This window comes from Narcine bancroftii, chromosome 5 (assembly GCF_036971445.1).
Source record: "Narcine bancroftii isolate sNarBan1 chromosome 5, sNarBan1.hap1, whole genome shotgun sequence".
Taxonomy (NCBI): domain Eukaryota; kingdom Metazoa; phylum Chordata; class Chondrichthyes; order Torpediniformes; family Narcinidae; genus Narcine; species Narcine bancroftii.
Window position 1 is genome coordinate 67,981,362 of NC_091473.1, and position 26,072 is coordinate 68,007,433.

At 37.5% G+C, this 26,072-nt stretch overlaps 2 protein-coding genes across 14 annotated transcripts in view; one reads left to right on the forward strand and one right to left on the reverse strand.

The window, feature by feature from the left end:
* The window catches only part of ralgps2 (Ral GEF with PH domain and SH3 binding motif 2), a 486,036-nt gene that overhangs the window by 266,656 nt on the left and 193,308 nt on the right, over positions 1-26,072 (forward strand). The window lies entirely within an intron of this gene.
* The window catches only part of angptl1a (angiopoietin-like 1a), a 91,120-nt gene that overhangs the window by 34,311 nt on the left and 30,737 nt on the right, over positions 1-26,072 (reverse strand). For all 3 annotated transcript variants that reach the window (XM_069937729.1, XM_069937728.1, XM_069937727.1), the window contains exon 3: positions 12,645-12,838. In XM_069937729.1, the coding sequence (XP_069793830.1) occupies positions 12,645-12,838 (194 nt within the window). The remainder of the gene's footprint in view (positions 1-12,644; positions 12,839-26,072) is intronic.

A 26,072-nucleotide genomic window follows, 5' to 3' on the forward strand; every position in this document is an offset into this window, starting at 1 on the left:
GACAACACTTACCAGGTCAAACAATCTCATGATGCTTTTATAAAGCAAACAAATGTTATATTGTGAACATTGGTGTTCAGCGACCTGTATTCTTTTCACAACTTGGATAGACAGCCTACATGTGAATGAAACAATGGCTTAAAATGTAAAGTCAGTAAAATTGTGAATTTTAATTTCTCCCTATTGGTGAATATTGGAACTGAAATTGACATTATGGTAAATAGTTACAATATTCTTAAACTTGTTTGATCTTAATGTCTACCGAGAGAATGTTAAGAAGTACACTCTGTCATTAAAGTGCACTATTTTTTGCGATACATTTGGACAGGATTTCTGGAGAGACTTTAGTATTACTTCTGTGATTGAATATCTTGGCAAAGTTTCCTTCCTTGACCACTCCATGAAAAGTAATTTCACAAGTTCCAGATTCCAAGAGCAATGGTGTTCCTATTCAAGCTACCACTTGGGAGTTGCCAATATATTGTTTAGAATTTGCATGATAAATTTGGAAATGGCAGATTGTACCAAAAGAAAATGTGTTATTGTTGGATATAATTTATTCATCAACTGAATTTGATGATGAACTTTGGTATATGGGAAATTGGTTTCATTGCAAAGCTGTTTAATTCTGATTTCATTTGTTTCCTTATGGAACTACAACATTTATTTTCTGATAATTTGATGGAGAATTGATTTTTCACAGATCCTATCTTTTGATAAATGTTGGCACATTGGAGCCAAACAAGACTACCTTAAAGAAGGGCTCAGGCCAGAAACATCAGTAATATATCTTTACCTCCTATGGACAGTGCAAGACCTACTGAATCCCTCCAGTATTTCTGTGTTTTTATTACAATCACATCTGCAGACTTTCATGTTTCACTCTAGACTGATCTTTTTCAAGTCTTGGAAATTAACATAAAAATAATTGCTTTTCTTGCACCTGTTAACTTTGGCATGTATTTTCCAGTCAGAAGTACCCAAGCACAAATATCTCAAATATAGTGTAAAAATTTAATTTCCATCTTCCATTTCTTATGCTATTAATATTTTTTTCTTGTGGTGATTTGTCTGGGTGGACATTAAATGGTGCAAACTTTTCATCGATGCTGATTGAGATTGATTAATTGGACAAATTTCTAATTTCTTGCAAAAAGTGAGTTTGGATATTTTTAGTAACTGTCTTAATATTCATCTGTCCGTGGAGATTTTTTGGAAGAAGTTAGCAGTTTGTTGCGCTGAAGCCACTAGTAAATTCAATTTAAAGAAACGTGCTTGTAAATTGAGTCATTGAATGTTTCAGTTACAGAAGGAGACCTTCTCTGTCACACTGTAAAAACTTTGGTTATTGCATTTTACATTATTGTTGGGGAAGCAATTCTTCTTATCTTGTCACTTGTTCTTCTATCGTGAAATCTGAATTCTGATGCAGGAAACTTTTTTCTTCATTTTCTCTAGTACTTTCGTGATTTTGGATGTTTCACATAACCTGGTTTTCTGAAACTTTTCCCCATCCTTCAAATATCTCATTTAAGAAAGGATGTGCAAATGTTGGAGAGGGTTCACCAGGATAATTCTGGGAAGGAAAGGATTATCAGATTAAAAGTATTTGACAGCTCTTGTCCGGTACTTGTTGGAATTTAGGAGAATGAGAAGGGATCTTATTGAAACATTTTGAATGTTGAAAGGCATTGACAGAGTAGATGTAGAAAGGTTGTTTCCCATGGTGGGAGAATTGAGAACAAGAGGGCACAACTTCAAGTTTGAAAGGCTTCCCTATAGGATAGAGATATGGAGGAATTTCTTGAGCCAGAATGTGGTAAGTCTCTGGAATTTGTTGCCACAGGTAGTGGTGAAGGCCATGTCATTGAATGTATTTAAGTCAGAGATTGATGGATTCTTGGGTATCTTAAGAATTTAGCCAGGGCATCTAAGGTTATGGGGAGAAGACCAGACAGTGGGACCAAATGGGAAAATGGGTCAGCTCTTGATCAAATGGCAGAACAGACTTGATGGGCTGAATTTCTGCTCCATTGTCTTATGATCTCAAGTCGTGCATCAACGGTGACTGTAATCTTTCTTGTAAACTTCCTTGGCCCCGTATATAATCTGTTCAGATTAGAATGGATAAGCTCTTGAAAGAGAAGAACTTACATGACATAGAGAAGAGAATGTATAGTGCCCATTATTTTAATGCCACGGATCTTTCTTTTTTTAAACAGTGTCCTTATCTGACCTTCTTCAAAGATATGCTAATATCAATCCCAGATTTAACTTTGCCGAATCCCTTTTAAAATTCGATCATTTGATTTATATCACGTCTCCTGTTGAAATCCACACTTCACATTTCTCTGTTGAATTGCTTCTGTAATGTGTTTAAAATACTAGATGGTGCTAAATATATCAGAAAATCAGATATTGTTGGAGTAGGGGTGAAGGAAGCAATATAAATAATTCAGGACTATTCACAGTTAAATATGAAAATAATATGAATAATTCTTTAGCCATCTGTAAATGAACATAGAGAAAAAAATCTTTCATTGTTGGAGGAGTTAAATGGTTATTTTATTTAGTCCCTCGAAGATTTCATTCTCTTTTGTTGAGATAGCTAAAATGTTTGCTCAGATTATGCAAAGTTGCATTTTAATGTAATTATTGATGAAGATGACACTAATTGTACAGGGTGTCTAGAAAGAGTTCAATGAATTCTCCAATCTGGACTTTTATACCAAAACACTGTAAATTATAATAGAAATTAAATCAATATAGCCACTAATTTTTTTACCATTATGGAGCCAATGTGAATAAGTTATATTCCATTGGATTTGCATCAAGCCTTTCTGGTGCATAATTTAAAAAAGGGCCAAAAAAAACTTCAAGCAGCTGTCCTTCTGAGATTCATATATTAAAAAATCCAAGTCATGCAAACTGTCCTTCAGGACAAACCATGGCATCCAATTTTGCGCTGCATTAAAGTGATAGAGATACATTTGGAAGAGTGCTGAAGAAATACACAAAGGAAGGGAATAGAGGGATATTCTGAAACAGGTGATAAAGTTCAGTGGGACACGGCATTTATTGTGCAAACAAAATTAAATAAAAACCCTTGGGTGATATCTGACTTTTCAGGAATCTGAATTCCTGAACAGTTTGTTAAAAATTAAAGCTACCAATTTGGTTGGAATTATCTAATATATTAACCATGATTAAGGGAACAGACTTCCCACTGGACCTGGAGCTATATTTATTGGGAAACCTAGAGGTCTTGGGCAGATCATAAACTAAATTTCAAATTAAATTTGTAGACATTCCCGTCAGTAGGAAAAAAATGCATTGCGATCACCTGGAAGACCAACTTCCCCCGCTAATCACTTGATGGACCACGGAGATGCACAACTGTGTGCCCATGGATAAAATAACATATAATTTAAGAAAAAAGTATTATACTTTTTTCATAACATGGCAGTCTTATCTGAAGCACTTTGATGCGCAGTTATAGGAACAGCCTCAGTTCTATAAACTAACAAAATACATAAAGACAACAGCAGTAAAGCACTTCAAGGAGTGGAAGTAGATTAGAAAGACTAGTGATATGCTGAAGTTTTCTTTTTACCATTTTTCTGTTTGTCCTTTTAATTGTTGTAATTGTTTAATTTTCAAAGTTTTTGTGGAGGGAAGGAAATTGTAAATAAGTTGATGGTGTTTGTATTTGAGAAGTGAATTATACTAAAAGAAAGTGTAAATACATTCAAAAGAATTTTTGTTTCAGATGCGATACTATGTTTTTGGAAAAATTGAAAAATAACATTTAAAAAAAGTTAAAAAAATTAAAGTTGGCTCCGAATCATAAAGTCCATAAAGGTATTTTAAAAATCAAGATTATCAGATCAGATACAATTTATTGGCATGTAATAAAATGATAATGTAATATACACGAAACTACCTTCAGTCAAAGATTCGCTATTAGCGTTGCCTGGCGCCCCTTTCAGTTAGAGAAAGATAACCAAAAGAGAGTATCCAATACCCCCTACCCCCACCCCCTTCCCTGAGTTTGGTTCAAACTATTGCCAACCCAATCCCAGATCCAAACCTCCAACATGATGAGGAAGCCTTTAGAAATCAGAGCCCTTCGGGAGCCATTTATGCCCTCAGTATCCTCTTGAATTCCAGTTCCGATATATGGTTCTCATGAACCAGTGTCCAGCAGCCCACAGGAGTTATGTGTCCTTTGACCTCAAATCTCCAACAGCCACAAACCCTTTTCACACTTGCAAGTGATCCCAGGAATTAACGGACAATCTAGTGTGAAAGCAAAATCAGCTCAACGCCGGCGTCAGATGACATCATCTCAAGCCTATGCAGGAATGTGAAGGAAGAAAAGATTAAAATAAAGATATAAACTTTGCTGTGGGAAAGTGACAGCAGGAGAGAGAGAGGAAATAAAAAGCAATAGCGGAGAATTTTTAAACAGCGTGGGAAAGTTAGTAGCGCTGCAGAGCACAATTTATAAAGACCATGGGAAAAAGCAATGGTGGACTTGACTTCCCAGAATGCTGTGCATTCTCCATGCATGCAGCCGTGCATACAACCTTTTCTCTGCTACACGGCATTTTGGGAGAGCAGGTCTGCCATCGCTTTTTCCCACGGTCTTTATAAATTGTATGCTATAGTGCTACAAACTGTCCCACATGTATAAATTGTGTGCTAAAGCCCTACCAACTTTCCCACCCTGTTTAAAAATTGTCCGCTGTTGCTATTTATTGCTAGCAGTTTCCTACAGTCCTTTATAAAGGTTTATATAGGTCGGCACAACAATAACAAAGCTGAAGGAATCATACTGTGCTGTACATAAAGTTTAATTATGTTATAATTAGGCATGATTAATTTTGCTCAAATATAAGATCATAATACATTGATCAGGATTTAGGGCAGGTCCACCATCACTCAATGCGTCATGATGTCAATTGTAGAAGGTAGAACAGTTCTAACCCTGGGGATGGCTCCTTGCAAGTATGAAAAAGTTCAGTATCCAGGTTTGGAGTGGTCAAGCAGGAAAAGCCAAACCCCCATTCCTATCCCAGGACACTGAACAGCCAATTTAGTGCGATGCAAGTGTGAAAGGGGCTACAGTCTGTGTGGGTTCCTCACCCACAAGTCACCAACAGCTCACTGCTGGTGTGCATCCTTCATCTGCAGACCCCATCCTGGCCTGCTACCATTGTCACTTTCCTTGAGGTCATATCCTCTGCTTCTCCTTTTCACCGGTGGGTGGGGGAGGTGGTGGGGGGGAATGTTCTCCCCATTACTGGTGCCCTGCGCCAGGTGCTCTGCTCCCCAGAGTATGTAACCCCTCAAGACTGCTGCCAAACATAGGCACCACCATCTTTGGCCCACACCCCACAGTCGCAGCATTTTAAATAAAACACCATTGGTTCCTTTAACAGGCTGTTTGAAGTCTGTACAAAGATGTCAGCAGTAGGATTGGCAGCTAGGACCCTACAGGGGAGTGCTGTGTCTCCGCTCCCTGCTCTCCCCGGTTCTGCACCAGCGCTACTGCTGCCGTTACAGCAGCTCATGCAGTGGTGCCATTTTTTTAATGTTGTTTTCTGGTTAAGTACAAATAATTACATTTGTGAGGTTCATTTCTTGATTACCAGAGGTGAAACTCATTAATTGTTTTTGTAAAGTAGAATTACATGCAGTTAAATTGACTTTTTTTGCTTCCTGTCACTCCTTATTGAAATAAGATGAGAAAACATAATACAAACATCATTACATTCAAACTGATTACAACCACACCTCTGTCACAGTTTAACCAAGTTTTCATTATTTACACAGTGCCTTGACTTCACAGACCAAAAATTGTATTGTAACTATATTTCACTGGAAATTATGCCCACGTAATGATTTGCTCAGTGGTTTAGTTGAAAATCTAATTACGTTCTGATTTGCAGCAGCAAAAAAATTAAGAACCCATTTCATGTATATTTAGCTTTAAAAAACATATTGGAGAGGCGCAGCTTGGACATCATCAAACATCCAGGTTCAATCCTGACCTCAAGTGCTATCTGTGTGGAGTTTGCGTGTGTGACCTCATGAGTTTTCTCAGAGCACTCCAGTTTATGTCCACATCCCACAAATGTGCAAGTTGAATTGGCTGCTCTAAATTGTCCCTTTTAAATGATTGTTGAAGGTGGGAGGGGTTGATGAGAATATGGGGAAGATATAACTTGAGGTTTAAATTTAATGAAGGATGAGTGTAAATGTCATTGTTGGTCAGACTTTACCTAGTGGGTTGGAGGGCCAATAGTCCATGTTGTATTGCTTCATGACTCCATGTTTATATAGTGTTACTTAAAGTATTTTTTAAAATCTTGCTATTTTCCTGATTTTCTTAATTTCACCTTTCTACTCAAGGAGCATCATTCACAACATGAAACAAATTAAATTCAAAACTTTCAAACTTCCTTTAATTCCTGGAATTGTACATTTTTTAATGATGTAATAATATTGTATTTGGATTAATTAACAGCATGGAGGTAATCCATCATCGTCATCATGTTTGATTCTTACCTTTACAAGTAGTACTTCTGGACCTACATAGAATTGTACAACACAGAAATGAACCTTTTAGCAAACTCATGGATGCTGTGATTCTTATCAATGTAAATGCCATATGTATTTTGCCCATATTTCTTTAAGCCTTTCCAACTGAAGCATTTAGTCAAATGCATTTTCAACATAAGAAATCTATCTGCTTCATTGACAACTTCTGACAGCTTATTCCAGTATTACCTCACACTTATCCAGATTAATTTCCATCTGCCACTGCTCTACCTAAATTTCCAGTACATCCATGTCTTGCTATAATCCTAGACAACCTTCTTTGTTAATTACAATTCCACCAATTTTCATCTACATTCTCATCCAAACAATCCCCACTTGTAACAGACTTCTTGTCAGAAAAATGTCCATCCACCACTACCCTCTGCCTCACATCACCAAGACAGTTTTGGAGCCACTTTACCAAAGTGCATCAGGTCCTTTGTTTCTTAACCTTATGGATGACCCTGACTGAAGCGCCCCCCCCCACCCCCCCCCCCCCCCCCCACCTCCTGACTTTGTTTAAAAGTACATTGCAAATCAGGGTAATAATTGTCGTGACTGAAGAACTACCAGTAGTCTTTTATGTGAAAATTTGACTTCTGTTATTTCTAACTTGGATAAACAATTAAGGAATTTATTCAGAGATCAGTAACCTGTAGATTGAGAATAAGGCATTATAGAACATTCATGATTATCACCTTGGTCAGCCATAAAAATTATCCTGCAGCTCTGCATTCACAGAGCTGCCCTCTTCTCCCGATCATTTCTCACCTTTCCTCTCCTGTCCTCCTTTCCATGTTCAATGATCACCTTTTGTCTATACTCCTCCCCCTGGGCTTTCTTTCTTTTTTGCCAGCCCTTTAATTCAGGTGTCTGTCTGCCTTTTATTCATACCTTGAAGAATTTGTGTTTTTATTTCAAATTGTTTCTTCAAGTTTCTACCATGACCTGGTATGACAGCTTGTTCAGTGTCTCTCAGCTCTTTCTGTCACCAGTGTCTTGTGTGGATATCTGATCATTTTGAGGTTTACAATTTCTGTTTTCATGAATCTTTTTCCTTGAATAGCAGTCCTTTCACATTGATTTACTTTTGGTAAATGTGCCGCACAGTATTTTTTTGGCCAAAATGGACTTTAGTTTCTCCTGATGGTATGTTTGAACTGAGTGACTTAGCCGAGAAACTGCTCAAATTCATGATTGTTGGTAACAGTTTGATCATTCTCATTTTGTATGGGACTTGGAGTGCCTGATTTTTAAGTGGTTTGGCTAAAAGCACCAGAACTCGTATATTTTAGCAGGTAGTTTTTGACAACTACAACTATGAGGGCTCCATGGGGTGTATGATCTGTTTGCACCTGTGGTAATTTCATGGAGTCACTTTCCTGCTGAACCATTCATGATGTCAGTGCTATTCATGATATTATTGCAGTTGAAATTCTGCACCAACTTTGTTCTGAATTTCATCATCTCATTACTTAATTGCAGACTGAAAACCAGAGGCAACTTTGATCTGATGCAATTAGCAAAGGTATGGTTTGCTGTGTCCAAGTTTCTGATGTTGAAGTCACTGTTGTAATGTAGGAAAGATCGGAAGCAACAGTTTTACAAATTCTCTAAACATAACTTCAGTATGAAAGGCTACTTTAACAAACTCTCTTCGTAACATTTATTTCCTACAGAGACAATGGCACAAACATAGTGGAATGTTATCAGTTGCAAGTTTATCTCAAGTCGCACACCAACCTTGAATTTGAAATGTATATCTGATTCTTCACTTTTGCTTTGTCAATATCCACAAACCAATGATCTAAAATCTCGATTGAAAACATTTACGTTGCATGAATGGTCAAGGCTCAGCATGGCACTTTTCTTTATTCCTAAGATCAATTAGTTGTGGATGATCAATCCTTTCAGCAATCCCCACAACCTATGAATAGCTTTAAAATGTTTTCTATTACATGTACATACCTTTTTTCCAAGATCGTCGAGACTGGACACCTCCCATTTTTGGGAATCTTCTGGATTTTGGAATAATTTTAAAATGGCGGTCCCTTTAAGTAAACACCTTGCTCCTAGCTCCCTCGGTCCATCCTTCCCGCCTCCCAACCCCAGCTGTCCATTAACCACCCCCCCCCCCTCTCTGGATACCCAGAGCAGTTCCAGCTACGTGGATGATTATGGATAAGGAAGATGGCTATTAATCCCGCATTGAGCTAGCCACTGCCACCTTCTCTCCCACTGGATGCTGAAGGCATCGAAGGTAAGAGAGAGAGCACAGGGACAGGACAACGGGGGACTGGGGGGGTGTCTCTCTCTGAAAACGGAGAATTTTGCACAAAATTTTTAAAACTCAGTTATATTTCATTCAACCTACCCCTCCTCAAATGACCAGCTTCCGAAATCACCGCAATTATGAAATTACTGCAACTCAACCTTATTTAGTGTAAAAACCCTGCCTGTGTGAACGGCAATTCCGGAGGTATATATGTTAATTTATTACGGGAAATTAACATTTTTTATGTGTAAAAATAATATTTGATGAGCAGATGTCATCTGCTGATAAAAGTGCCAGTTTTTGGAGGTTACTGGTGTTTGGAATCCCAGATAAAAGGTTAGGCACCTGCAATATATTTCAGAAAATTTATAAAAATTCTGAAATTTTAAAATATGAGATAGGCACATTTCACATTGTTGTCCTAAATTATAAGAAAAGTAATCTATGATTTTACAGCCTCTCTAAATAAAAACAGCATGGTTTTCAAAATGAAATTGCCAAATGTTTCCCAAGGGGCATGTAAGGACTTAACACAAAATCTGCTTTGCAGTTGGTGTACCTGAAATTTGGACAGATTGTTTTTTAAGGCATACATTTCTGATGCCAAAGCAAAATTACAAAACATATAATCTGTGGCCTTGGAACCCTCCATCATTTATTTGTTCTGGGTATCTATGTGAAGCCATTGACTTAGTTTCCACAGGTGTGTTGTCAATAATTTCAGGGTGTTCTCGGGTGCATCTATTTCAATGCAAGGTGTATTGTAAGAAAGGTAGATGAGCTTAGAGCATGGATTGGCACATGGAATGACATTGTGCCCATTAGTGAAACTTGGTTACAGGAGGGCAGGACTGGCAGCTCAACGTTCCGGGCTTTCGTCGCATTAGATGAGATAGAACAGGGGGAAATGAAAGGGGAAGGAGTGACATTGCTCGGCAGGGAAAATATTACAGGTGTGCTCAGGCAGGACAGTCCAGAGGGATTGCCTACTGAGGTTATATGGGTGGAGCTGAAGATTGGGAAAGATATGACCCACTCGTGAGGTTGTATGATAAACCGCCCAATAATCAATGAAAATTGGAGGAGCAAATCTGTAGAGATTAAAAAAAACAGCTGCAGAAAATAGAAGGTGATTATAGTAGGAGATTTTAAGTTTCCACATATTGGCTGGGATCTCATGTTGTCAAAGGACTAGAAGGTATGTCAGATGTGTTCAGGAAAGTTTTCTCAATCAATATATAGATGTACCAACTAGAGAGTGTGTAATACTGGATCTCCTATTAGGAAACTAGTCAGGAAAGGTGACAGAAGTATGTGTTGGGGAACGTTTTGGATCCAGTGATCATAATATCATTAGTTTCAACTTAATTATGGAGAAGGATAGGTCTGGGCCTTGAGTTGAGATACTAAATTGGAGAAAGGCCAATTTTGAGGAAATGAGAAAGGATCTAGAATGTGTGGATTTGGATAAGTTGTTTTTGGGCAAGGATATGAGAGGTAAGTGGAGGACCTTCAAAGTTAAAATTTTGAGAGTACAGAGTTTGCATATTCCTGCCAGGATTAAAGGCTTGGTTCGCAGGCATAGGAAACCTTGGTTTTCAAGGGATATTTGGTATCTGGTTTGGAAGAAGAGAGAGGTGTATAGCAGGTATAGACAACATGGAGCAAATGAGGTTCTTAAAGTGTTTAAAAAGTGAAAGAAAATCCTCAAGAAAGAAATCAGGAAAGCTAAAAGAAGACATGAGGTTGCTGTGGCAGACAATGCAAAAGAAAATCCTAAGAGTTTCTACAGGTATATTAAGAGCAAAAGGATAGTAAGGGGCAGAATTGGTCCCCTTGAATATCGGAGTGGTCAGCTTCGTATGGATCCAAGGGGGGAGATGTTAAATAGTTTATTTTTCATCATGATTCATTCAGGAAAAGGGCACAGACTCATGGGAAGTAAGGAAAACAAGCAGTGAGGTCATGGAACTGATACAGATGAAAGAGGAGGAAGTGCTTGCTGTCTTAAAGCAAATAAGGGTGGATAAATCCCCAGGGCCTGACCAGGTATTTTCTCGGAACTTGAGGGAGACTATTATAGAAATTGCAAGAGCCCTGGCAGAAATATTTAAAATGTCCTTAGCCAGGGTGTGGTGCCAGAGGATTGGAGCGTAGCTCACGTTTTTCTATTGTTTAAAAAATACTCCAAAGTCACCCTGGAAATGATAAGCCAGTGAGCCTGACGTCAGTAATAGGTAAATTACTGGAAGGTGTTCTTAGAGATCAATTGTACAATTATATAGATATCCAGAAACTGATTAGGGATGGGCAACATGGCTTTGTGCATGGTAGGCCATGTTTAACCAATCTAATAAAGTTTTTTGAGAAGGTTACCAGGAAAATTGATGAAGGAAAGGCTGTGGATGTTGCCTTCATCGATTTTAGTAAGGCCTCTGACAAGGTCCCATATGGGAGGTTAGTCAGGAAGGTTCAGATGCTAGGTATTCATGGGGAAGTTGTGAAATGGATTTGACAATTGCTGGATGGAAGAAGCCAGAGAGTTGGGGTGAATTATTGCTTCTCTGTCTGGAGACCTGTGACTACTGGTGTGCCTCAGGGATCAGTGCTGTGACCATTGTTGTTTGTTATCTATATTAATGATAATGTGGTAAATTGGATTATCAAGTTTGCAGGTGACACTACGATTGGAGGTGTTGTGGACAGCGAAGAAGGTTTTCAAAGCTTACAGAGGTATTTGGACAGCTGGAAAAATGGCAGATGGAATTTAATGCAGACAGGTGTGAGGTGTTGCATTTTGTAAGGACAAACTAAGAAAGGACATAGATGGTAAATGGTAGGGCACTGACGAGTGCAGAAGAATAGAGGGATCAGGAAATACACTTATATAATTCCCTAAAAGTGGTATCACAGGTTGATAAGATTGTAAAGAGATCTTTTGATATATTGGCCTTTCTAAATCAAAGTATTGAGTATAAGTGTTAGGATGTTATGGTAAAGTTGTATAAGACATTGGTGAAGCCAAATTTGGAGCATTGTGTGCAATTTTGGTCACCTAATTACAGGAAAGATATCAATAAGATTGAAAGTGTGCAGAAAAGATTTACTAGGATGTTGCCAGGATTTCAGGAACTGAGCTAAAAAGTTTAGGACTTTTATTTCCTGGAGCATAGAAGAATGAGGGGAGATTTGATAGAAGTATTTAAAGTTAAGAGGTAATAGACAGAGTAAATGTAGGTAGTCTTTTTCCACTGAAGGTAAGTGAGACACAAACCAGAGGACATGGGTTAACGATGAAAGGGGAAAAGTTTAGGAGGAACATGTGGGGGAACATTGTTAAGCAGAGAGTGGTGGAAGTGTGGAACGAGCTGCCAGCTGAAGTGGTGAAAGCAGGCTCAATTTTAACATTTAACAATTTGGACAGGTACTTGGATGGGAGAGGTATGGAGGGCTAAGGACTGGTGCAGGTCAGTGGGACGAGACAAAAAAAAATATTTTGGCACAGACTGAAGATGCCTTTTCCTTGTGCTGTAACCTGGTTCTTATCTGTGGGCATATAATTTTGAAAACATTGGTCATTTTATAATAAGCAAGGTTGTCTGCGACTGGAGATTAGCTTGCTTAGAACTTGGAAACTGGGTGCCATACAGTTACCATGAACAAATCTGGGATGAATAGGCCATAATCAACAGAAAAATGTGTTGTCACCTAATGAACACAGCTTTCCACAAAACAATGTCACCAAAAGTTTAAACAAATTTACCTTATAGTTATCCCAGTTCCTGAAGAAGTTGACTGCCCCATCAACCCTCCGTTGGATTACTGTCCAGCCTCCCTGGTCATGGTTATGGTCACACCAGACTTGGACCAGTTTCTCTGTGCCTTCTGGTTTAATTAAGTACATGCCACTGTTTGCATATCCTGCCTGCCGGATATGGTAGCAGTCCTTCAAGGGACCTGTGTAAAGGAATAGTGATCATAGTTGCGAATATTTGTTTAAGCATTTCTCTCTTCTAATCATATCAATGTTTTTTTTCCTGAAAGCATTCAAGTTATAAAAGATATCCATATAAAGTGTTTTATTTAAACCTTAAAGCCAACATTGTTTGTGAAAGTTTGAATTTATCAGCTGTGTGTTAGCATATTTTGACTCGCTTCACTGGAAAAATACATTTACTTCATGTTTCGATGCTCATTTGCATTTGTTGGTTTTGGTCCACAGAATATACTATCCAAGAAAAATATTAGTAAAGCATTACAGAGTCACACATTCATAAAGATAGTTATTCTGATCTATTAATGTTGGTTCAAGTGACATCTAGTCCATATCAAATCTGATTACTGATGATGGGAAACATGGAGAAATACCAGAACCAACAATGTAAAAATTTTCTATCTTTCCACCGGGAGTGTACTAATTTCATGAAAGAATATCCAGATTTTAAAGAGTTTTGTATTTGGAATATGTTAGACTCTAAAAGACAAAATGTGAGTGCTTTCTTGTAAGTTTGTCAAAATTGTCATTTCCTTTCAAATTTTTAAATGAATTTAAATTGCCATTTGGTCTTTTTAAAGTACTGTATTTGTGAAAGGCACATTGTAAAAGAAAGAAGCATCATAAAATAGCTGTAACATACAAATGGAATTAGTATCTAGAAGAGCACCAATTCATCACATCTATGTGCTTTCTCCAACATGCCAGAATATATATCTGAAATTGAGTGTGAATGTACCATGTGGGCTTTATTTTTTTAAATTGCGCATGCAATTCTTTGTATATCAATTGAAGATTTATTCAGTTCTCTACATTGTTTTATTAGATATCTTAAATCAGAAAGCCTTTATTTTTGAGAAAGCACCAAAATTTGAACTGATTAGTGATGGGTGAAACTTGCCTCAATTCAGTCACGAGATAAGACTTTATTTTTACAATAAAACAATATTTTCCTGGCAATATCTTTTCCCCATCACTATTAATGTCAAAAAAATTGTTGACATCACTGTGACAGATTATGTTGTGTTTGTATTGTATATTAGATATGATTTTGGGATATAAATTGGGGAAGGGCTTTTAGTGTAGGTCACATGCAAACACTTTAAAACTGATTTTATTTAAAATACTGGAGCTCTGCTCAAGCTAGACAGTCTGGCACCAAGATCCTTTGCAAAAGCTTTGGAGAGTGCCCAAGGGACGTCACTAATGGATTGTTGTTTACAAAAAAGCAACAGATGAAAGAACAGGTCGGAGCTGCGGGCTGTCTGGAGTGGAACTTGCTGTTCTAAGAGGGTCCTGTCATTTTCCAAGCAGAGAGAGTAAAACAGGCTTTCTCTCAGAGGGAGGGAGGGAGAGAGAATTCAGTTCTGCAGTTCTACAGTCAGCAGCAGCTGTCCACTGGAAGAGGACAAGCTGGACAGCTTGTGGAAAACCCCATTTGGAAGACTGGTTGTGAGTGGTTAGTTCAGCTTGGTCAAAGCCCTTGAGTTTCATATAAGTGGAGAAGACTGACTGCCTAATGTTTCACTTGAAATAAGAGAAACAAAAAGGAACTCTGGTGACCCCACATACCTCATCTGGAACACCCTGATGGGGCAAGTTTCTTCGACAAGTCACTGAAGTGGCTGGTTACAAGGAATCAGTTGAGGGTGTCCAGCGAACAACAATTCTCTCTATGAAAACTGAGAAGAACCTTCCTGAGTGGTAACCATTTACCCTTCAAGCACCAAAGCCTGGTGAACTTCATAAATGCTAAATTCTGTGCACAGTAAAAGAATTGCCTGCAACTAGTAAACTTGGAGGAATGAAAAGTGAGATTGGACTGTGAATCAAAGAACTTTTCTGAACTTATACACACATTACATACACATGCACTTAGAATTAGAAGGGGGTTAAGTTAGGTTAATTAATAGTAATAAGTTAATATTTGATTCTGTTCTCATGTTTAAAGATAATTAAAAGCAACTTTTGTTTAAGTAACCATTTGTCTTGGTGAATATCTATTGCTGCTGGGTTTATGGGTCCTTTGGGCTCATAACAGCTCAACAACAACAGCTCAGTAGAAATGGTCAAGGCATTTGGTGGCAGACTGGCATAACATTTAGTTCTGTTACTTTGTGGTTTTGGAGACCCAGGTGACCTCTGATGTTTCATGTGTGGAGTTGCACATTCTCTTGATGACTGCATGAGTTTCCCATGTGTGCTGTTTCCCCCTCACCCCCCCACCCCCATACCTCATGTGCTAATGGTTGGCAAATATAAGTTGCCCTTTGTGTTGGTGCATCGCAAGAGAATGGGAGAGTTGGTTGGGGATTGAATTGTAGGGAATGTAAGAGTAAAGATGGATTAATTTGATGGGCTTTTGATGGACAGTGGTTTTAATTTCTGGCAGTGGTTTTAATTGGCTCCGACCAATGGTGATTTTTCTTCTGAACTCACATCAACTTAAATTTGTCCTCCCTTAATGTCAAGAGCAGCAATTCACAGAGTTCAAGTTAATTGTCCTTGTTTAGACAAGAGTCTATGACGGACTAAGGTGTGAGGCAGAAGCCAAACAGGTTTTCTGCGAACTGGTACCAGACACAGTGATAAGTGAGGATGGACTCATGGGGTGGGAGGCTTGGATTTGCCCTGCTATATGTGGACAAGGCATACCAACCAGTCTTCCATTTTATGGAGTAGATACCAGTGTTATTTTTGCAGCAGATTGCCAAATCCATATTGTTTGGTTTATTTTTGTAAGGAACTACTGTTAAATAACATCACCAGTAATTTAATGGAAAATAAGTTCTCTAATATTTATTCTTTAGAGTTAAATTTAAATTTGAAATATTATTCTTGTTATTTAAAGATGTGGTATATAATCTGGAAGCATGGCAGTCTCTTCAATCTGAGGCGCCTGAAAGCTCACACCAAGACACAAGAGCAACTTGTCCGTGAACTACTCTTTGCAGATGATGCCGCTTTAGTTGCCCATTCAGAGCCAGCTCCTCAGCGCTTGACGTCCTGTTTTGCGGAAACTGCCAAAATGTTTGGCCTGGAAGTCAGCCTGAAGAAAACTGAGGTCCTCCATCAGCCAGCTCCCCTCCATGACTGCCAGCTCCCCACCATGACTACCAGCCCCCCCCCCCCCCCCCCACATCTCCATCGAGCACACAAAACTCAAAACGGTCAACCAGTTTACCTATCTGGGGGAGTCACGTGATGGAGTAGTGGCCGGTCGGGGAACTCCAGTCCTTTCCGGAAAAGTTTTAAAAAAACACAGAAAACACAAAGGCACAAACATAAAAATTAAAATAAAGTGAAAGTAAAGGTGGGAAGAAAATGGCAGCGAAGAAAGAAAAGTCGAAAGCAACGGGAAGAAGAGAAGAAGAAAGGACATCGGAAGAAGAAGGTGAAGGTCTTACCTGTCCGAGGAGACCCGCCGCGGAGAGAGAAGCCCGCTCCCTAAGGTCAGTCAAAGTCCCGAGCTCGGGACTACAAAAATGGCTCGCGGAGCCAAGCAAAAGTGCGCAACCTCGCGCATGCGCGATGCGCGTGGCAAAAAAAACACTGACGGGAGGGGGGACCAGCTGAGGAGTCGATCTCCACAGCTGAGAATGACAGCTACAGCACAACAGTATCATATCATATAATCATATAATCATATAATCAGTAAAAGAATGGCAATCACAAGAATTTAGTGAAATAAAAAGAAGAATTAAAAGTTCAGAATAAAAAATGAATAGATTAGAGATGGTCATGTCAGATATAGGAAAAAGAGTGGACAAGGTGGAAGAACGAGAAACAGTCGTAGAAATGGAAGTAGAGGACTTAAAAAAGAAATTAGAAGAATCTAATAAAATAGTTAAAGAGACACAAGAGCTGTTACCTCAGAAGATAGATATAATGGAAAATTATAATAGAAGAAATAATATAAAGATAGTGGGCCTTAATGAAGATGAAGAAGGTAAGAATATGAGAGAATTTATAAAAGATTGGATCCCCAGGGTCCTAGGAAGACAAAATTACAGGAAGAAATGGAAATAGAAAGGGCACATAGAACATTAGCCCCGAAACCACAGCCACAACAAAAACCAAGATCCATTTTAGTAAAATTCCTAAGATATACAACAAGAGAAAATATATTGGGGAAAGCAATGAAGAAAATAAGAGAAGACAAAAAGCCACTGGAATACAAAGGTCAAAAATTTTCTTTCTATCCAGACATAAGTTTTGAACTCCTGAAGAAGAGAAAGGAGTTTAATACAGCAAAAGTGATCCTATGGAAAAAAGGATATAAATTTATGCTAAAGTACCCAGCGGTACTTAAAATAGTTATTCCAGGGCAGCAAAACAGACTATTCTCGGATCCGGAGGAAGCACGAAAATTTGCAGAACAACTACAAAACAGACAGAGAGATGAAGACATGTAACGAGAGTAAAAATGACCACGAACTATATGTATGTGTGTATATGGGTATATATATATATATATATGTGTGTGTGTGTGTGTATGTATATATATATGTGTTCATGAGTGTATCCGTATTTAAAGGAAAATATATAAAGTATAGATAAGAATTAATAAGGGAAAGAAAGGGAAGAGAGGAAGTAAGGAGGGAATTAAGAGAGTGACCTTTGTTATATATGAAAATTAAAATCTTTTCTGGGGGGGGGCTGGGTGGGGAGGAGTTACGGTCACTGCGAAATCAGTTGATGCTTGCGAGTGAATTCGCAAATCCAAATGGAGAGGGGAGATGTGGTTGCCCGACAAGGGATAAAGGGCAACTCAGGAAGGGGAGGGGATAGTGGGGTTAAAGAAATTTTAGATAGGAGAATAAGGGAAATGTTTGATGTTTTAGAAATGCTGTCTTATAAAGTGTTCAAAACAAGAAAGCAGAAATGGATAAGAAGGAAAGGTGATGATGAGGAAATGGAAAGGGAAGGTAAACAAAGTATGAAATGGCTACGTTGAACTATATGACTTTAAATATTAACAGAATACATAACCAAATTAAAAGGAAGAAACTGCTAAATTTACTGAAAAAAGAAAAAATTGATATAGCATTCGTGCAAGAAACACATTTAACTGAAATGGAGCACAAGAAATTAAAGAGAGATTGGGTAGGACATGTAACAGCAGCGTCATATAATTCAAAAGCTAGAGGAGTAGCTATATTAATCAGTAAAAATGTACCAATTAAAATAGAAGAGGAAATAATAGATCCAGCAGGGAGATATGTAATGATAAAATGTCAGATATATTCGGAGTTTTCGAATTTACTCAATGTATATTCACCCAACGAAGAAGATGAAAAATTTATGCATGATATTTTTTTGAAGATAGCAGGCACGCAAGGGAACATACTAATAGGAGGGGATTTCAACCTTAATTTGGATTCAAACATGGATAAAACTGGGGAAAAAATTAACAGAAAGAACAAAGTAACCAAATTTATAATTAAATCGATGCAAGAAATGCAACTTTTAGATATATGGAGGAAACAACACCAAAAGGAAAAGGAATATTCATATTATTCGGGTAGACATAAAACATACTCAAGAATAGACCTATTTTTGTTATCAGCTCGTATGCAAGATAGAGTAAGAAAAACAGAATATAAAGCTAGAATATTATTGGACCACTCACCCCTGATATTGACAATAGAGTTAGAGGACATCCCTCCAAGAATGTATAGATGGAGATTAAACTCCATGCTACTTAAAAGGCAGGATTTTAGAGAATTAATTGAAAGATAAATTAAAATGTACTTTGAAATAAATACGGAATCAGTGAAAGATAAGTTTATAGTATGGGACGCAATGAAAGCGTTCATCAGAGGGCAAATAATAAGTTATGTAACCAAGATGAAGAAGGACTACAATCAGGAAACAGAGCAGTTGGAAAGGGAAATAGCAAATATAGAAAAAGAATTAGCAATGAAGGAAGACAAAACTAAAAGAAGAGAATTGGCAGATAAAAAAATAAAATATGAAACACTACAAACATATAAGGTGGAGAAGAACATAATGAAGACAAAACAGAAATATTATGAACTAGGAGAAAAAATGCACAAAATTTTAGCATGGGAGCTTAAGACAGAACAAACTAAGAGAATGGTATTGGCATCAAGGAAAAAAGAGAAATAAATCACATATAATCCAACGGAGATTAATGAAAACTTCAGAGAATTCTACGAACAATTATACCAAACTGAAAACGAAGGGAAAGAAGACAAAATAGATGAATTTTTAACTAAAATTGAACTACCAAAATTACAAATAGAGGAACAAAATAAATTAACAGAACCATTTGAAATAGTAGAAATACAAGAGATAATAAAAAAACTACCGAATAATAAAACACCAGGAGAGGATGGATTCCCAATAGAATTCTATAAAACATTTAAAGATTTATTAATTCCTCCCCTCCTGGAAGTAATCAACCAGACTGATAAAACACAAAGCTTACCAGATTCATGCAAAACAGCAATAATTACAGTAATACCAAAGACAGGGAAAGATCCACTCGCACCAGCATCATATAGACCAATATCTTTACTTAACACAGATTATAAGATAATAGCTAAACTATTAGCAAACAGATTAGCCGACTATGTACCAAAACTAGTAAATCTAGACCAAACTGGATTTATTAAAAAAAGACGAACAGACAATATTTGTAAATTTATTAACTTAATTCATGCAGTAGAAGGAAATAAAGCTCCAAAAGTAGCGGTTGCTTTAGACGCAGAGAAGGCCTTTGACAGAGTAGAATGGAATTATTTATTCAAAGTACTACAAAAATTCAGTTTACCGGAGAAATATATTAATTGGATTAAAGAATTATATAAGGGGCCATTGGCGAAAGTGACAGTAAATGGATATATATCAAAGCAATTTAACTTAAGCAGATCAACAAGGCAGGGATGCCCACTATCGCCCTTATTTTTCGCGTTAGCTATAGAACCACTAGCAGAATTGATAAGAACAGAAAATAAAATAAAAGGGATAAAAATAAAAGACAAAGAATATAAAATCAGTTTATTTGCAGATGACGTTATAGTATACTTAACAGAACCAGAAATATCAATAAAAGAATTACATAAGAAATTGAAGGAATTTGGAGAAGTGTCGGGATACAAGATTAACGCAAATAAAAGTGAAGCAATGGCAATGAATAATACGGATTTCTCAAAATTTAAGAAAGAATCACCATTCAGATGGCAAATGCAAGCAATACGATACCTAGGTATAAAAATAAATAAAAACCTCGGCCATCTATATAAACTCAATTATTATCCACTAATGAAAAAATTACAGGATGACTTAGAGCATTGGAAAGACTTACCACTAACACTAATAGGAAGGATAAACTGTATTAAAATGAACATTTTCCCAAGGATACAGTACCTATTTCAGGCATTGCCAATATACTTGACGGAAAAATTCTTCAAGGAGTTAAAGAAAATAATAAGGACATTTTTATGGAAAGGGGGGGAAACCGAGGATAGCACTAGATAAATTAACAGAATGGTATAAACAAGGAGGCTTACAACTGCCAAACTTTAAAAATTATTATAGAGCCGCACAATTAAGATACCTATCAGATTTTTATCAAACAAGGGAAAAACCAGATTGGACTAGATTAGAACTAGATAAAATAGGGGAGAAGATACCTGAACATATATTATATAAATGGGATGAAAAATTGGTATAATGTAGGAATTCTCCAATATTACATCATCTGCTCAATATTTGGAAGATTCATGTAGAAAGGAATAAAACAAATTACCAATTACCAAAACTAATACTGACGCAAAATCAGCTAATCCCTTTTACAATAGATAACCTCTCCTTTAGAGAATGGGGAAAAAAAAGGGATCAAAAGAATAGAAAATTGCTTTTCAGGAAATAAATTATTATCCTTTGAACAAATGAAGGATAAATATAATATAACTCACGATACAGTGTTGGCATACTACCAACTGAAATCCTACTTGAAGGACAAATTGGGAAGCAGTCTGAGGTTACCAGAGGGAAGTAATTTTGAATATGTGATTACAGACACAATGATAATCAAAAAATTTATAACAAATATGTATATTAAACTGCAAGAAAAGGAGAATGAGGAAACAAATGGTAAAACTAAACAAAAATGGGAACAAGATTTAAACATAAAGATAAAGAAGGAAACTGGATACACAGGCTATACATTACACCTCAAAAGTTAAATAAATAGGACCCAACAGTATCTGACAGATGTTTTCGCTGTAAAAAGGAAATGGGAACAACAATTCATGCAATCTGGACATGTGAGAAAGTGAAAAAATTTTGGGAAGATCTAAACCAGATATTAAATAAAATCACAAAAAGCAATATATCAAAAAACCCAGAGATCTTCCTCCTAAGTAACATAAAAAACAAAGAATTTGGACTTTATTTGGATGGTGCACAAAAAAGATTTGTTAGGATAACCCTAGCTGTAGCAAAAAAATGTATTATGTCAGCCTGGAAATTAGAAGATAACTTGAGAATACAACAATGGTATATAGAAATGAATAAATGTATTCCATTAGAAAAAATAACATATAATTTAAGAAATAATATTACAATATTTGAACAAATATGGGAGCCATACATGAAACACAATAGAGAAAACTAACCGGGGACATCTACCACCTAAAATGACAGAAGGAGAAGGAAATGAAAAGAATTGACTCAGTGGAATTTCTTGTTTATTTTTATTGAGTGACAACATTGTTTGACGGGTTTAATGTATCTTAGATTCTGAACTTTAAATGAATGGGAGGGGAGGTAGGGAGGATGGGATGGGAAGGGGGGGGGGAGAAAACGACACTATATATTTCAAAAGAAAAATGTATGTATCTTGATCAATGTGGTTTATAGTGTGAAAAATAAAAAATTTAATAAAAAACAGTTTACCTATCTCGGCTGCACCATTTCATCGGATTCAAGGATTGACAACGAGATAGACAACAGACTCGCCAAGGCAAATAGCGCCTTTGGAAAACTACACAAAAGAGTCTGGAAAAACAGCCAACTGAAAAACCTCACAAAGATTAGCGTTTACAGAGATGTTGTCATACCCACACTCCTGTTCGGCTCCGAATCATGGGTCTACTACCAGCATCACCTACGGCTCCTAGAACGCTTCCACCAGCGTTGTCTCCGTTCCATCCTCAACATTCATTGGAGCGACTTCATCTCCAACATCGAAGTACTCGAGATGGCAGAGGCTGACAGCATCGAATCCATGCTGCTAAAGATCCAACTGTGCTGGGTAGGTCACGTCTCCAGAATGGAGGACCGTCGTCTTCCCAAGATCGTGTTATATGGCGAGCTCTCCACTGGCCACCGAGACAGAGGTGCACCAAAGAAGAGGTACAAGGACTGCCTAAAGAAATCTCTTGGTGCCTGCCACATTGACACCGCCAGTGGGCTGATATCGCCTCAAACCGTGCATCTTGGTGCCTCACAGTTTGGCGGGCAGCAATCTCCTTTGAAGAAGACCGCAGAGCCCACCTCACTGACAAAAGACAAAGGAACCCACAAATTTTCCCTTGCAACTGCTGCAACTGTGTCTGCCTGTCCCGCATCGGACTTGTCAGCCACAAACGAGCCTGCAGCTGACGTGGACATTACCCCTCCATAAATCTTCGTCCGCGAAGCTAAGCCAAAGAAGAAGAAGAAGAAGAAGAAGAAGAAGAAGAAGAAGAAAGAAATAATCTGGAGTGATAAATATTCTCAGTGAAGGAAATGAAGAATTCCATGGAAAAAATTCTGACCTAAGTTACACCATCTGAGTGTGATGCAACAGGATTAAGTTACTGGCTTTTATCCAGAACCTTAGTTACATAGATGTTTGAATCCCATTGCTACAGTTGGAGAATTTTAATTCATGTAATATATTAAATGTGGGATAAAGTTATCATTTGAGGCTTGATTCTGTTAAAAAATTATTTATTACTCTCTAATGGGAAAGAATGTCACTGGAAATACCATTAATTGTTGCATATCATGAAATACCTCAATGAGGAATTAGTTTACCGTAAATTACAATGTTTCTGGAATCACATATTGCCTAGATTGATATCAGATTTAACTTCCCTGATGGATGTTGGTAAATCGCTCATCAAATCACCTGTTTGGTTTTTAACTGGATAATAGTTTTTATTCCCAATGTATCAAATTATTTGAATTTTAAATTCCATGGGTGATTTCAATTTCTGGAAAGCCTACTTGGATTTATTTTAAATAGGTAAGATTCTGTGCCCGCATAAATGTCAAACATAGAGATCTTGATTTCAAAATTCCTCATTCTGCATGTGGTTTCAGAATGCACATGTAGGCAACTGACCAGTTTTGTTTGTGGATTACATTGGTTAGTAGCCAGTTGTTAGCAACAGCAGTGGAAAGAATATAAATGTGGGTGGAAATGTGTGATTGTAAAGAAAAAAATGCCCAAAATGATGTGAAAAATAACAAATAATTGAGAGATTATGTTAAATCAGACAGAGACCTATTTGTAAGTTGAGAGCGTAGCTTGCAGCAGCTTTCCATTTAAACTGATTTCAACAATTTCAGATAACTAACCATTCCAGGTTGTGGCAGATCTAGCCAGCTTTGTTGAACAGTCATCAAAATACAACTTTGAACTTGCTTTTTTCTCTCCACTTGTGATGCTGTATCTGTTGGGTATTGGCAGCAACTGCATTGATTTCTATCTTACAATTTCAGCATTGCTTTATTTTTTTCCTTCTTTTGTGCCATTTTAATCACTCACATTCTCTATTCTATCTCCCAAATTCTTTGTGTTCTCTCCATTGGTCTTGCTTCTCTGAAAGTGAAAAGGCATTCAATTTTCTTATTAAAAAAAATCAACCTGAAATGTTAATTCTTTCTGTTTTCACACACAGATTCTGCTTCATCTGCTGACTGTTTTCTTTTCATGTGCATTTTTATTCTTTTTGATAATGAATGTTTGCTGGGAATATTTGACAGCAAAGTTATCAATATTGTGAAACACGAACGTCTGCAAACTCTGTGATTCTAGTAAAAACACCAAAATACTGGAGGAACTCAGCCGATCTTGCATAGGAGGTTTCGGGTCTGAGGTCTTCATCCAGGTATGAGCAAAATGCAGGCAGAAGCCTGAATAAAAAAGGGTGGGGGAGAAGGGAAGAAAGCCAAGGGTGAGCACAGGACAACAGGCAAAAGGTGATAATGTGACATGGAGAGGAGGACAGGAAAGATGAGAATTGAAAGGGGGAGTGGGGATATCTCTGTGAATGCAGAGCTGGAAGAAAGGAGACAGGAAAAAGGAAAGAGAGAGATTGAGCTGGATGAAAAGAGACAGGAATAGGGGAAGGGTGGGAGACAAAAGTGAGGGGGGCCTATCAGAATTCTGTGTTAACGCCGATTGGTTGGCACCTGCCCAGATGGAATGTGAGGTGTTGTTTTTCCAAGTTGCAAGTGGTTTCAGCCTGGCAGTACGAGTCCATAGACAGATATGTAGGCAGGGAATAGAAATGGGTTTCCACTGGCAGATTCCCCACTATTGCAGTGGACAAAGTGAAGGTAATCAACAAAGCACTAGCAAAGTCTGCGTCCAGTATCTTTTATGCCAAGGAGACCACAATGGGTGCATCAAATGCAGTAGATGTGATTGTAGTAAAAACCTGTAGATTTACAAGTGTTGCTTCATGTGAATGGACTGATGGGGCCCAAATGGTGAGGAAAGAGCTGTGGGCGCAAGAGTAGCAATGTGAGCTTTGTCCAATTGCCATGAATGAAAAAGTGAAATGATTAAAGTTGGTTCAGATATGCCTTTTGTTCACATTTACAATGAAAAACAATTATACATATTTTCCCTATAGAAATGGAACCTTGTAGAGGAATATGGAACTTTCATGTTTTTCCTGTGACTGAGTGGGTTTCCTCTGGGTGCTCCAGTTTCCTCGCACCTTCGAACTGTAGTTCCTGAATAAGTGGGAAAATCTGGGGCTGGAGTGGTGGAGGAGGAACAATTGATAGATCATGGAGAGATGAAAAATGATTTGGGCTAGAATTACTTTGGGGAAACATGGCAATTTGCTGGTCAATAAAATCTTTGGGCTGAAGGGCTGTTTCCATGTTGTATCTCTGAATATGTATGATGCTAAACAATAGCTCATCCTTTGCAATTGATGACAGCATTAGAGGTTTGAAGGAAATCTGAGATCTAAATGAATAATGACCAGACAATTTTCTCAACAATTGAGGATTTAGAAGGAGCCAAATGTATGATGGTAAAGGAGAGAGTATTACATTCATAATCGGTACAATGAGATTTACATTTGTATTCATGTTTAAGTTCAATAGAGATGTATTTTCAATGCAAACTTCTTCAGAAGGCAATTATGTTATGCTGAATGCAGATTAAGCTTTGACAGCTTTGAGCCAAATGCTGTTATGTAGTTTTGTTAGGCTTTGTTGTCTTCTTATTTAGAATACAGCAAGAATGTATTAGATGGCACATTCCCCATATGACAAAAGATTGAGTATTATTAGGATGTATTCTTCAGAGTTTTATATGGATGAGTGAAATGTACAAAATTCTTAAAGAACGACAAACTAAATGCAAGGAATATGTTTTCCCTCACTGAGGAGTCCATGACTAAGTAGTGCAGTCTGTGAATAAGACTGATAAGGAGATATTTATTCATAAAGTAGTGAACCTTAACAATTCTCTATCCCTGGGAGCTGTTGAAACTTAGTCATTAAATTCATTTAAAGCAGATATTGATTGATTTCTGGATGTCATGGGAATAGAGTGATATGGGGTCCTGGTGGAAAATGACACTGAATTGGACCATCAGCCATGATTTCAGTGAATGCAGAGCAACTCAAACACCTATGTGGCCTATCACTATTCCTATTTCTTAGCTTTTTGTCTCTCAAAATAATTAAACTTGGTGCTCTTCTTGTTGTCATAGGCCTCCATGAATTTCATACCTTCAAAATGGATGGCCCTTGTCATATTTGCCTTTTGTATCTTTTATCCATTATTCACTGCTCATTGGTAAACAGTCCACCAGTGCCTTGATTTTAAAATTAGCAGACCTGTTACCAGTTTTTTTTTCTCTCCTTCATCTGCTAAGACCAAAGCTTTGGACATTTTTCTTAAAAGCTCTTACCTTTCATTTTCCTTAT